At 47.8% G+C, this 13,581-nt stretch overlaps 2 protein-coding genes across 8 annotated transcripts; both read right to left on the reverse strand.

Annotated features, from left to right (window-relative positions):
• Nucleotides 1-213: 213 nt before the first annotated feature.
• LOC129593361 (radial spoke head protein 3 homolog B-like) lies at nt 214-4,214 on the reverse strand. Of its 5 annotated transcripts, XR_008691086.1 has the most exons (8): nt 3,822-4,214; nt 2,796-2,910; nt 2,211-2,576; nt 2,002-2,139; nt 1,780-1,942; nt 1,627-1,713; nt 631-1,561; nt 214-558 (listed from the first exon to the last, which is right to left on the reverse strand). XR_008691086.1 is itself a non-coding variant. In XM_055489630.1 (7 exons), the coding sequence occupies exons 1-7, from the start codon at nt 3,914-3,916 to the stop codon at nt 1,455-1,457; spliced, it is 1,071 nt and encodes a 356-aa protein (XP_055345605.1). In that variant the 5' UTR covers nt 3,917-4,214; the 3' UTR covers nt 214-1,454. The 5 variants fall into 5 exon arrangements, 4 of the variants coding, with proteins under 4 accessions (XP_055345605.1, XP_055345606.1, XP_055345608.1 ...); XM_055489630.1 differs by having other exon boundaries at nt 214-1,561; XM_055489631.1 differs by having other exon boundaries at nt 214-1,561; nt 3,817-4,214.
• Nucleotides 4,215-5,633: 1,419 nt separating this feature from the next.
• Nucleotides 5,634-13,170, reverse strand: LOC129593360 (uncharacterized). Of its 3 annotated transcripts, XM_055489627.1 has the most exons (4): nt 10,313-10,467; nt 9,916-10,230; nt 6,818-8,043; nt 5,634-6,472 (listed from the first exon to the last, which is right to left on the reverse strand). In XM_055489627.1, the coding sequence occupies exons 3-4, from the start codon at nt 7,939-7,941 to the stop codon at nt 5,956-5,958; spliced, it is 1,641 nt and encodes a 546-aa protein (XP_055345602.1). In that variant the 5' UTR covers nt 7,942-8,043; nt 9,916-10,230; nt 10,313-10,467; the 3' UTR covers nt 5,634-5,955. The 3 variants fall into 3 exon arrangements, with proteins under 3 accessions (XP_055345602.1, XP_055345601.1, XP_055345603.1); XM_055489626.1 differs by lacking the exons at nt 9,916-10,230; nt 10,313-10,467 and adding an exon at nt 12,173-13,170; XM_055489628.1 differs by lacking the exons at nt 9,916-10,230; nt 10,313-10,467 and adding an exon at nt 8,197-9,509.
• Between the last annotated feature and the right edge of the window lie 411 nt (nt 13,171-13,581).

Consider the following 13,581-nt stretch of genomic DNA (forward strand, 5'->3'; position numbering starts at 1 on the left):
AGTCCGATCAAACAAACGAAAGACTAGAGATGCGCTCATCTGGCAACAGCGGCGCAGCGATGAGATAATTCTTTTTACGTATGCCTGTACGATCGATATTTGCGCAGTCCAGTAGCAAGTTTAGCAACTGACAATCGAATGCCCACAACAGAGGGGAATATGGGGAATAGGTGAGCGTCATGTTGGCTCAGGTCATCAGTTGTTAATTTTTTTTCTTTGTACTGGCCCAGCACAAGACCACCATCGTCTGTGTTCCCAGCTTCCTGGTACAGGTATGTCAAACACATAGTAAATTAACTATGTAGCAACTGCTGTCCTCGCCGCTTATGCGCCAGAAATGCGCGCCGACTGCAAAGCGCAGTCCACCAAAAACTAATGCGCAGCAAACATAATGCACACAATCCAAATTATCCAATCATGCAATCGCCATGGGGAAGACCTATTTACCAAGAAATTTGCGCACAAACTGGTAGACAGGTCACACGCTGCTGCGCACCCTTTCGCAGAAATTCGGTCGATGGCGGCGATTCACACCAAACGGCTCTTGAGATGCCAGAGCTACAAATGTGGAAACTCCAGAGTTTCAGATAGTGTTTCACGCCAGAACGTCCGTCTGTCGTTACTGGTTACCAGGAGCGTGTATGTTACGGGACGTCGTATGATGCTTTCCAGGCCATCCATTGCCAGTGTGACCGCTATGACGGCATCGAGAGCACTTGGCTCTTGGGCGTGATGAGCAGTCGGTGCTCATCAACTACAACACGCCGGAAGTAATCAAGCGCCAAACATATTGTACTCTGAACGCACTCTAAGGGTATCTAGAAAAGAAGTTAATCGGTATGAGGTTTCTGTGATCTTTTGCTCTCTGCTCTCTTGCATCAGGAAAAACGGTGCTGAACTGCAATGAGCGCTTTTAGTAAGAATAAATGACAATAAATTTGTCTTGCCGTTAATCAGTATTGCATGCCAGACCACTGCAGTGGATGCGCGCCAGGGTCAGGTGTCGGCATAGCTGGACGAATGTACCGTCATATTGTGCACGTATTCCTCTAAAGACAGTTATAACGTAAATCACCTTTAATATTATAAATGGTGTTATGACATCTTAGCAACCGCCTTTGCCGGACTATTTATGAAGACCTAAAATCTACCGTCGGCAACTTTGTGCCGGCCTCTGATTATACTCGTAAGAAGCAGCAGGCCGTGAGTCCGACATGCGAACTGCAGGATGCAAAACACAGTTGTACAGATACATGCGCAACTGCACATCAGAAATGGAATTTTCTTATAACGAAGCAGATTCATATGATGCTCATAATGTGCACAAACTAAAGCATTAAGAAATATACAGTAAAGTTGGTTATTCAAAGTAAAAACTTTAAGAATGCAATGTTGATTATCGTGAATTGAAAGGAAAAACAAGTACGGTTAACGAAGACTTCGGGTTAGGCCTGCTATTTTTTCCGTGAAGTAAGGTCCCGTCCACGAATAGTCTTCGCGGCTGACGTCATGTTGCGTCTGTATTCCAGCCGATTTTCAATCAACACTGCTCGCATCAGCCCTATTCGCGCATTGCAATTTTATCGTCAGCGCCTGTTAATCGTACTGCGAAGGCCGTTTACTTACCTTCCACAACTAAATTAACAGCGTAATACTCATCCAGCCTCCGGCTGATACTCTCCGTCAACCAAGGTAGAAAGTCGCTGTCCATTTCTGCATACCAGACAGAAGCTCTTATTTGGCCATGGGAAACCAAAAGATTACTGCGGTTGATCTCACCTTTGCGCATGGGATGCGTGAAAAACCCTCTCTGTCGCAGGCGCACAAAGACATTGGGCACGAGCGCCTCCAGGAACATCCGGGCAAAGGCCCGCAAGCTTTCCTGCTCGACCTGCTCCGCTTCTTCTTCACTGATTATTGCCGTCTCTAACAACCGCGTTTTCTATCCAGCAAAAAAACGTGCATTCGACTGTTTAAATGAAGAACGTGACATTCAGTGACCTTTTCAACGTCCGCTCGCTGGGCCTGCCCTTGTAGCCGTTGGCGTTCGACACGTCGCCAGTTGCGTTGTTCTTGCCGATCGTAATCCTCTTCTTTCGCGAATAAAACATTTTCCTCTTGATACACCTCCAACAAACTCTAAAAAATTCACACACTTTACAAGAATCCAGTTTGGAAGAGAGCCAGGGCCGTGTGCCGGAGCGACCGACCTCTTCAAGCGCCTGTCCGATGAGTATTTCCAGCAGTGGCTTCACCTCGACATCGAAGCGGAAGAGCTCACCTAGCGGAATATCCGTGCTGACTTCCGCACTGGATGTGGCTTGAGTCAGTTCAGGCGTAAGAGGACAGATGCGCCGGCGCTCCTCTTCATGAAGGATGTCGTCATCTAACGGGCGGTCTAGCGGCTCCAGCAGCACATTCGGCCCGTTATCACCCGCTCCAACACCGACCGCTTTTACCTTCCCCCATTTTTTTAGCTGGACGTTCAAGTGACCTTTGCGGTCAGTGGTGCGACCGGTGAACTTTCTTCCCAGTCTCAGTGACGACGTCGTTTGTGGATTCTTCGACAAGGCCATCTACAGATAAGAGAGCTCTTAATTTTGGAGAGGTAGTAATCATGTATTTACAGAGTACGTTGGTAACTGCCCTTATTAATGAATGAAAGTACAGTACATATGTAACTGAATAGTTAGCTGGGCATGGCTGCTAGTCATAATAAGTGCGAAAACTACAAGGATTAGAGGACCAAATAGCAAATTAATGAACTTGCGTTCATACAATAGGATAGTACATGCCTCGGCTCTGGAGGTGTCCTCGATGAGAGCGCCCTTCTTATACAAATCCGTTGTAATTCCCCGCCATACCCTCGGATCGGCCATAATGTTGATGTAATCCCGACGATCGTCTTTCCTACATAATCACTACGAGTATTGTAGACGTACTGCATTACCTATTGCACTACTAGCTACACAATACACGTCTCAAAAGTGTGCATGCATTATATTATGAAGCACGAGTATTAGGTAACATACAGGGGGAATGCGGTGTCGCATCATCCACCTTCGTGTATAATACCATTCCAGTTACCCGCCCAGAGTTTTACGTCATAGCAGCACCCAGCGTTTATGCAACCATGTGGTAATAACTAGTGGTGGTTTGAAACCACATCATTTCAACACAAAATTTAGTGGCAAATACTGTCTGTATTTGCCACTAAATTTTGTGTTGAAACTTGAAACGTAAAAATAAATGGGAGTACTTCCTACAGGAAGAACGTACGCATTATACAATACACCGGACTATATTTTGCGTAACCCTCTTTTCTATGGGATATGTGGAATCCACACATCGATTCCATTTCCAGTGGTACGTACCATTTTCAAGTGGTACTGGAAATGGATAACAGTTCTCAGTGGCTATTGCTCGCGCTCGGTGCAATGATGTGGTTTCAAACCACCACTAGTTATTACCACATGGTTGTTAACGATAAGTAAAACAAGCACCGTGATACGATGACCCGCGCGGTTAAACGGTTTTTTATTACCAACACACTTATAATAGGTATTGTTGCAAGTTTGCAACAGGTTTTAAATCTTATCGTATTGTCCTCGAAATATTAGACAAAGAAGATCTTAAACATTTCTGTAAGCCTCAAAACGTAATAATTGTTATATTATTTCAAATTAGCCACGATGCTATGTTATAATTATCAGTTTATCATTGTAGTATCCAGCTATAGGTGCAGCATTTCGCAAGTACATTGCAGCTCGTCCTGGCAGAAGCTCTGCATGAGTAGTCATATAGTTGGAACCTTACCATACTTTCTCTGCGGATCGGAATTTCTCTCCACCGTGCCCGGCATCGGAATGCCTCGGGTCGGTGGTTGGCGCTGAAGTTGTCGTTGGGAAGAAGCCATGCTTCCACAGACGGCCGGCGTTCTCCTCTTAACTTAACAATAACACTGGGAGCAACTTAATTATCATCAGCTTCAGCACACAAGTACGGTTTATTATTATAATATTCCCCGCACAGGTTTGTAATCATACAGCATAATAGCATTTACATATCATTCACCTAGCGTGACTGCAACTGCAACCAGCATTGCACGTACATAAGTTTTTCGTACAACTTGTTTTCTTAAGAAAAGCAGCACCACCATTCTTTAAAATAGAGTGGCATCTAACAAGGAAATTTATGTTATGTTTGATCCGTTGTTTCGTCTCCAAGTCTTAATATGTTACTAATGCATCCCAGCTTTTACATCGCGTTAACTTTTTTCGTTCCGGTCAGTGGAAAACTGAGAATCCTAGCAACTATTTCGATGAAGGTAGAAACGAGCGGGAAACCAACAATACAACATTGTCTGCTTACGAAATCTTTGTAATTCAGTTCTGGCACTTTGTCGTTATCCATGCACGTGCTTAGAGATAAATGCATTACAGTACTTGTAAGCTGTTGGAATTAAGTATTATGCAATATACGGGAATTCGCCAGAATGTCAAGTGCGATTCGTACGTCAGCGTCTGCTCAATCTGCTCTGACTAGGTTGCCGTGTCTAACCTCGATCGAACGTTAAGGGGAACACGGCACGCAATGCATTGCTATTCCATGGCAGATGGGAGAGTGGCTGGAGTGCAGCTGCAGTGCTGCGATTTCCGGTCGCAGGGATGGAAATAGATGGATCCTCTCCAGCTAACGGTCTAACTAATAATCATCCCCAAAAGAGATAGGCTGGTGTTTCACTAAACACGAACCGGCAAAGAAGCGAAGCCTTTGGTTTGCACGACAGCGGGAATAACGTGCCCCAGTGTCACGTGCGCTGCCTGCCTGCCTGCGCTGCCAAGCGACCTTTAGAAACTCCGCTAAGTAGCTATTTGCGCTCATTACCGCTTCATCACGCTAATGGCCAGATCACCATTGCGCAGCGCTTCCTGGGCCACGTCCAATGCCAGGAAAGGTTACACCCGGTGTCGTGCTATGCAAACACGCCAGATACTTATTTTCTCATTTACACGCAATAACGAACGGCAGATCAAGACCGTGTGACCTTTTGATTTTGGTGATTGCCAAGCAAGCAACACGGCTGCGTCTTGTATAAACTATAAAGTGCCGATTGACGCGATGATCTTTGACTGCAATATACAATTCACTATACTGCATACATCGGCCCAGCTGCGATACTCATCGCGCAATCAACATCGCATCGCAGCTAACGGATGGGAGCACTTGTGGGCATCTGCAAACTTTGTTCCCTTAACGCGTCTTCCACGCGGCCGATCTATTGCGGACGCAAAACAATCGCAGCGTCAACTTGGTGCCTCTCGTCTCTCTCTCTCTCGCTTATTAATCGTTTGGCCCAAGAAAAAGCCATCAATCGATGCCCATCTGCATATCCTCGGCAGTGTAATCGGCAGAAGCATCTTCATCCTCTATATGCGTTCGGCAAGTGCATCGATCGGGACCTCGAAGGAATCATTACCATTCTCAATTCGAAGCCAACTCTGCGTTGCTCAGCACCGAAGATAAATAACCGCCGCGGCTCAGTCTCGCCCGGCCTAAAAACAACAAATCCTCGCACGTAATACGCCTTAACAGCCCCATCGGACCGGCATCGTCCATCAATATTAGAGCTGCACATTTTAATCAAACATTCCCATCACGGAATCAAATTAAACCAAAACCGACACACAACGCACTACTGTAATCAGCCGAGGTAGTGGGAAGAATAATACACATTTTTCCAACTAAAAGCCAAATAATACCGTTCACTTTGGAATAACAACCATGATGGATGCTCAATGAAACGAATGTGTTAATGTCAAATATCTATATATATCCATAGATTCAATTAGATTGTATTCGTACTACCTGTATACAAATGCATATTGACAACATGAAATAATTATGGCAAGCGTGATTTATTGCATCGAATGATTATTTTCTCTGTATAACTAGCTAACAAAACGTCTCCCGCAGTTTCTCATTATACAGTGCACTCAGGGCGCGGCCATCGCGGTTGCGCACCGGCGTGCAGACGGCGTGTACGGGGGCCTCTGCGCGCCACCGGTCCTGGTGTTTGTGCAGTGTATGCAGTGCGGCGTAGCTCGTCTGCAGGCGTTGATTCTGCTCGTCCAGTTGCCGCTTCAGCAGCTGCAGCGTATCCACCAACATGGCCTTTCGCTCCACGATGAGGTCTCGCTCCGGCTCCTCCCCTCGCGGACACCGCTGCATCTGGCGCTCCAGGGCGGTCTGCTCGTGGCGCAGCTGGTGGACTTGGCGCTGCAGCCGACTGCGAATCAGTTCAATGTTACTGTCCAGGTCCAGCGCATCCGCCTCCTCCTCTTCCCCGTACGCGTCCTCCCGCTCATCGGCTACGCGCTTATTCCGCGCCAGTGCGTAGCCGCCGGCTGGCGCTTTCAGTCGGCCGTTCGCACTGACAAAGGGTGCAGGAGCGGCCAGGCTATTTTTGTACCTGTTCATTTCACAGCGCGCTTAATAAATGCACGCTCAGTGGACTTAAGATCAACGAGCACTTCCTAAGGATCACATCTGCAGCAGATGCCTTGTTGAACGCTAATCAAAATAACACGCTACATACACCCGCTTTTTCCCATAATTACTGTTTGTCTCACGCATCGATCGTCATCTAGGCAAATTAAGGCGCATTGGGTTGCGTAATCTTATATATTATTTTCTGTACATTAGCTGACCTATGGAATAATATCTGTACGGTAGTCTACGTATCTTCGTTACAAAAAAACCTGTGGAAAGATTAGCAAACAGTCACAACAATGCCAACACATTATTGTATGCGTACCTGTAGAGATCAGTATTAGTATGTATCTGCAACTGCACGTAATCCTCGGCACTTCCAGGACTAGCCAGACTGGACGCCGTCTGGCCGTGCCCTGAGTCGACTTCGTCGTCATCATCGAAATACTTCCAGGACGTGTGAGAATCCGCCGGCGAGTAGTGGCTGCCACCTCGGCCTCCTTCTCGCTCACGCCGGCCTCCGCCTATCCGCAGGGACTCCACAGCGCTGTCCCGTCCCGTGTATACCGAGGAGTTTTCGTCTTCCTCTTCGTCCCGTTCATAGTCATTAAGGATAGTCGGCGTGCTGGTGATGCTGCCGGTGTCGGTATCCTCCGACGGCTGGATAGTCTCCGAGCTGAAGCTCATCCCGCTGGACTCGGCCAGGCCGCGGCATTCGGGGCAATCACAGTAGCTGCTGGTGGTGGAGCTGCAGCAGCTGCTCATGTCATCCAGCAGATACTCATCTCCGTCCGTCCCGACGCTCTTGTCCTCCATGTCCGACATGGACGGCATTAGACGCTGGTACAATGGGCTGGGCGGCCGCTTGCGGGCTGGTTTAGGTGGCGCCTGCGGCTTCCGTCCGACTGGGGCGGCAGCGGTGGCCAGCCACGGATTCGTTCGTATGTGCACGCGCCGGCTAGACCCCGACGTCGAGCTAACGGAACCGCTGTCTGGCTCATAATTCACGTAATCGTGCCCCATCGGCGGGGGTGGCGGCGGCGGTTGGTGATGTCGGTAACAGGCGCATTCGTCGGGATTGTTGCTGCCGCGGCGGAAAGGGACATCGTAGATCGCCTCCCGGGGGACTTCCGGTGGCGGGCGGAAGTTGCCATGGTGGAGGTTGTGGATGTTGGCCAGGGGATTGCGCTGCTCCAGGTAGGCCGACACGGCCGGATAGTTGTCGCGGACGTGTTTGCGCTCGCTGCCGCGCTGTGCATGCATGGGAATGGGGAAGTTGGCGTGGATCATGTCGCGCACTGACAAGCGGCTGCTGCGCTGCTGTGCCGGTTGTGGTTGCGTTCGTTGCATTGGCGGTGGTTGCATCTGCGCTCCGCATGTGTCGCGGGCATCCGGCTTGGGCTTTTTGCGGGCCCGACTCAAGCTCTCCATCCAGTGTTTCAGCTTCATCTTCTATACACTCTCACAACGCTCCAATCAAATAATGCCGTACGTACACAGCTCGACGAACGTACGCGCTGTTTTGCGTCCACGTCGATAAAAAGCAATCTTCTGCAAAAGAGAAGGAATGAACGGCAAGTTAATGAGGATTTACAGATGCATACATCGATTGCACCAGCTAAACGATTTATCTCTCTATGGCTGGTGCTCTCTTCCCTCCCGTCGTGACACTTAATGCCCCCTTCCAGGGACGCACAGACCTACTTCCGTTCGGGCTTCTTGCCGATGACTCATCCCGCTAAACGCCGCCCTGTCAGCGGCGTATTCTGTGCTGCGCATTCGTCTTCATCAGCCGCGCTACATCAATTAGCGGTGATTTCTATTCAAATGGGAAGCCGCGATTGATCGCCGTTATTGTGCAACCGCGGCAAACAGCGCTCTCTGGCACAACACATGACGTCCTTACCGCTCCGGAAGGTCAATTGCTAGTCGCATTGTGTCCGCCGGCGCGGTCAACATGCACATATAATACCGGCTTATTGTACAAAAAATCAAAATAAATCTGCGGAAGAAAAGGGAATGAAGCGCTTCACTAACGCATCGATCGAGCGCCGGCGTAATCAGCATAATTAAACTGCACCCGGCATCGTGACCCTTGCGCCCGGCTCTGATCGATACGGTGGCCCAGTGTGACCCACGACTGACCACGCATGAAATATGCAGTGACGCTTGCAGTGCGCATATTTTCTCACGATGTGGGACATTTGAGGAAAGCGGATCCGTCTCAACGCCCGTGAACGAAGCCTCCAACAAGGAAAACTGCAGACAAATAAACGAAGGAGTATTTCTCCTAATCCTAATAAACATCGGTTTCGCCGGCAGATATATGGCCAAGTGAGTGGATGGATTTCATCAACACAAGTGGGCAGCATTGCAATTTGTCTGATTAGGAAACGAGAGCAAGTGCAACCGGCAGCGACTGCCGAGCAATGTGGGTTGCTGTCCAGCTGCAATCCATTAAGCCTTGCGCAATGCAACGTTAACCGTTGGGGCCGGCGAAACATCTGATTAATTCCCAGGGAGGGCGACGGAGGAAGATGATCCCGCGGCCGAAAGATGGCCGCGGGATTATGTCAACCGATATTGGCCATATTAAATATTCACGAGCACCGATGACCGGCACTCCGCCGGGACACCGCGGGTCACCGCTGGACGGCAGCGTGTGCCATTTTCCGGTTGTGTAGCCATGGAAGCCGGTAGAGGAGATGGATGGAGAATTAAAAGCAAATCAGACCAGTGTAAAGTACTGTGCAAACATGCCGCCCGACTGCGTATTGTGGACTAGCGACAAGCACTTGAGTTATTATTGTCCAGCTGATCGGCATAATTCATACATACAATGTCATGTCATCTGCATATGCAAGCAGACAGGATGACAGAGCCAATAACCTTCTCCGCATTCCGCGGAATATAATCGCAAAATTGCAGTGTTATCTTTTATTTCTCAACTCATGTATTGTTGCGAGTGTCGTAGCGAAAAGAGAAAAGGTGAACGTTTTTCACCATTCGAATCAATTTACGGAATTCACAAAGGCAAGTCTTGTAACTGGATAACCACATTCAATGTTTCGCCAAAAATTAATCGTTTTTTGCAAGAAAAGTTTAAAAGTGCCATCGATATCTTCGGAAAACCGTAAATAAAATTTGTATTAAATTTTCGTGTCAGGAAACATAATGCTAATTGCAGACGACATAAATACGATTCTTAGAGCGCTTTGCCGTTCTACAGGCTGTATAACAAACACATCTGCACGCAACTCGCATGACAGATGAAGATACGAAAATTACTTTCCTTATTGCATTTTATACTGAAAGCGACACAACGGCATCATAGCCATTAATCTTCTTTAGTGTTCGAAAAATTGCCAGTGACAAGTGTATACAAAATACATATAAGGACTGAGGTAATTTCCTGTTTTTTACCCGGCGTCTTCTCCAGTCACCCGGCACCGGAGCAGCGCGGATGCAATATAATACAATTTAATAAAATATATATATCGTGACCAGCACAGTCAACATCCATCCACACGCCACGGATCGAGGTCCCTCTCTCCCCCTTCTTCCTCTGCTGCCTTATTGCGTTTTTGTTATTGGGTCAGGAAGGATATAATATTCCTTGCCACTACACACTATTCGCGAGTGAAGTGCACTGGCCAATGCCGATCGATGCGACTGCACATCCAGAGACACAATCTCCCTTCCATCTGGATATTACGAGTATATCCCGGCTAACTCCATCTGCATTTATATATTATATCGATCTGGTTTCGTAAGATTATTGCTGGTGTTGCCACTCTGACGTTAACAAACAATCCCATACCTCGACAATTCCCCACAAGTTGCCACAGTATAGTGTACACATGTATATGTATTGCGTAAAAGAAACGGCCGGAAATGAAGGGGTCCGTTCATCGGTCGATCGCCAGTGATGAGGTAATTTATGCCGCTTTAATCTATATGGAAATTACTTCTAATGTTGGTGTTCTTGGCCCTGAACAGATGACCGGCGCGTATACACACACTGTCAGCAACAGCAGAGTATGTTGGCAGAATTTCTGCCGTTTGTCAGCAGCTTTTACAGCCACGACACCGCATTCCGCTGTCATACAATCCGTCATTTATTTAAGTACTACATAACACATTAACAATAACAAAAAATCCCCTTTCATGCTGATCAAACAAAAATTCTGCAGTTACGTGCAGCAGTTTATATAATAATTAATAATAATGCTGGAAATATTCATTGCAGCTCTAATCTTAAGAAACTTTAATTATTGATTGTTTACTAAACTGTCCAAAGGGCAAATTAAACTGCGGTTTATACACAGATAAATAAGGTCTACGACAATAAACATTTGCCGAAGAAGTAAGCCGAGCCGACCCATTACGTAAAGCCATGGAATATTTTGCTAGTCAGCTTGATTAAATAAACGGTCGGTTGTGTGGGTATGTGTGTTGTTGCGGACTCTCTAAGCGGATGATGGATTAGCGATGTAACTGTGTATAAGCAGGAATACACTGCACACTGCACAGTGTCATTGAAGCGTACAATTACGCGGCGATTCGATTGTCGGTCGATGCTCGGCGTCCCCCGGGGCGGGCGACCGGGCGACGGCATTAATTAGCTGGAATTAGCGATAGATCGCTGCAATCCCCGGGGACGCCGCTGCGGCCGTTGCAGCACAGTCAACGGACTGGCCAAGATTGTCAACAAATACTTTTTTCCACCACGGTCCAATCGCGACGCCGATAAAGACGAACCCAATCGCGGAAGAAACTGGATGCCGTGTTCAATTTCGCGGGAAGTGTGGTTTTTGTCGTCTACAAGTACTTCAACGAACTGCAGTACTTCAACATTCCAAACAAACATGTCATGTCGCGCAAATGTTGTTAGCTTATAGAAAAAATTTCGTGTAAATTGAAGTCGCTATTTCCCCTTGGGGAAAAACGATGGAGGCGGTAGGATAAATATATAAGAATATGTTACTTAAATAAATAAAAGTAAAAGCTGTGTTGGAAGATGGTTGACGGCTATGTTAGTGCGCCTGCCGAGAGTCGTTTCAGTTTGGTTCGTATTTGTGAGCGAGTGGGGAGCGCGGGAGGCGCTTATGGACTTCCTTCCGGATGCTAATAACACTTGTTTCAACGGGCGCCGCTAATCAGCCCAACGACTGTTGCCGCGCATGCCACTGTCCCTAAGTACGCATATATACGTCGCTACACATGTCGTTACATACACTGTATGCGGGCGCTCTTCAACGAAGGTCGGCCATTGCTCCACTTTATACTGCACTTCATGGGCTCTTCTGTCTACACAGATGCTTCCTGTGTCTTAGGCTTACACAGGCGACCAACTCCCGGAATTCTTCACCAAAGTTACCACAATTAATAAAGAAAAATACTGCTAGTAAACGAAAGCGCGGGGAAAAACCGTTTGTCATACTAGCTTAGTACCGTGAGTGCCGAATATACCTATATAACGTAGTGCCTTAGCCGATTCTTAAATGAAAGGAACGTCTTAATGGAATGCGTAATTCGCTTGCACCGGGCACTGCATTAGTCGCTTTCTATATAACTCTCGTCTTAATGGAAAACGTAATTCTCTTGCACCGGAAATGAAGCATGTCACAAGAGGGGAAGAGACCAGCGCATCACTTTCTATCTAGGTTGTTAGACATACCTCGACTTGCACTTCTTCAGAACGGACTGCACCGCGACACGCCGGGAATGTAAGGAGATCCGCGGCCCAAGCGGAAATGTCGGGGATTCGCTTGAACGTCAACGGCGGATGTACATGTAAACCGTATATAATATACACAAACTAGAGCGCAGGACGCCGATGAAAGGCGATAAAAAGCAGTGAAGAATGGAAAGGGATGGGAGCGTGGTTGCAAGGTGCCAACAAGGCGAGCTGGCCAAACTACGATAGGATCCCGTCGATGATGGGAGCCAGCGTCACTTGTGAGGAATATCGAGTGAGCCCGTTGCCGGCGTGCAGGATGAGAGGGGACGGGAATGTAAGAATCTGCTTAAAGTGCAGCGTATATACATCTGTACGCCCTGCGCAATGTGGAGGAATGAAGAAATGTGCCGGCGCACGTATAACTATGCACACTTCCCGTATACAGCCGGTCCACTCCAGTCAATTCCCCGGCGTACACTGCACGCGTCCCCGTATGATCCCCGCTGGCGCCGGATTTTCCCGGCTGACTGCATTGTATCCCAGACCAGCGCCTGCACTCGTTGCAATAGAAAGTGTTATGACCTGGATGGATCGTACGCTGGCACATACAGTGTAATTATGCGGTCGTAGTGCAGCGTGCCGGTAAGTCATATCCTCTGCGGAGTGTGTATACGATACTGTACAGATACGTTACATCCCGTCGGCGCGGCATTATATTGTAACGCTGCCCTCGTACAGCGATGTGAATGTGCAGCGCAGTGGTCATCCGGCATAGTGCGTATACAGTGAGTACATAGTTCCACCCACATCCGCAATATAACTACATACACTGTACATGCATTATAACCGCCGATATATACGCCGTCGGACGAACGTGACGTCTTATTCTATAGATTGTCCCGGCGATTGTGCCGAATTTAATATGTCCACATTTGTACTTCGTACAATCCTCAAGACCGGTACCGTTACTGCGCGCTCAACGAAATCATATTACGGAAGTCAAAAAAGTAATAAAAACCGAAGTGTATGGAAACGGAACTCCACGACGTGTCTTTAGAAGAGGTTAAGGAAGCATGTTCAAGTTCAGAAAGAATATCATGCAGTGCAGTACATACCGCCACCAGCACTGAAGTCCAGGTGTTAACAGTCCCGATGAATATTGTTGCTCATTCACTTGTATGCGTCATAATTACACACCGGTGAATGGCTTATGTGCGGCAAAATGTCATTATGAGTATTATTACGAGATGATGATCATACGGATATTTGCCCGTGGATAGCGTGTTATGCGGTGGTTCACACCGTAAATCACACGGCAGGCACACAAGCGGAACGCCCGCCTTTAGCATGCTGCTGGTTGCGGCCCGCTCACGACCATGCCACGATCAGCCGGTGTCAGCTCCGGC

Source organism: Paramacrobiotus metropolitanus, unplaced genomic scaffold, assembly GCF_019649055.1.
Source record: "Paramacrobiotus metropolitanus isolate TYO unplaced genomic scaffold, Prichtersi_v1.0 Parri_scaffold0000061, whole genome shotgun sequence".
Lineage (NCBI taxonomy): Eukaryota > Metazoa > Tardigrada > Eutardigrada > Parachela > Macrobiotidae > Paramacrobiotus > Paramacrobiotus metropolitanus.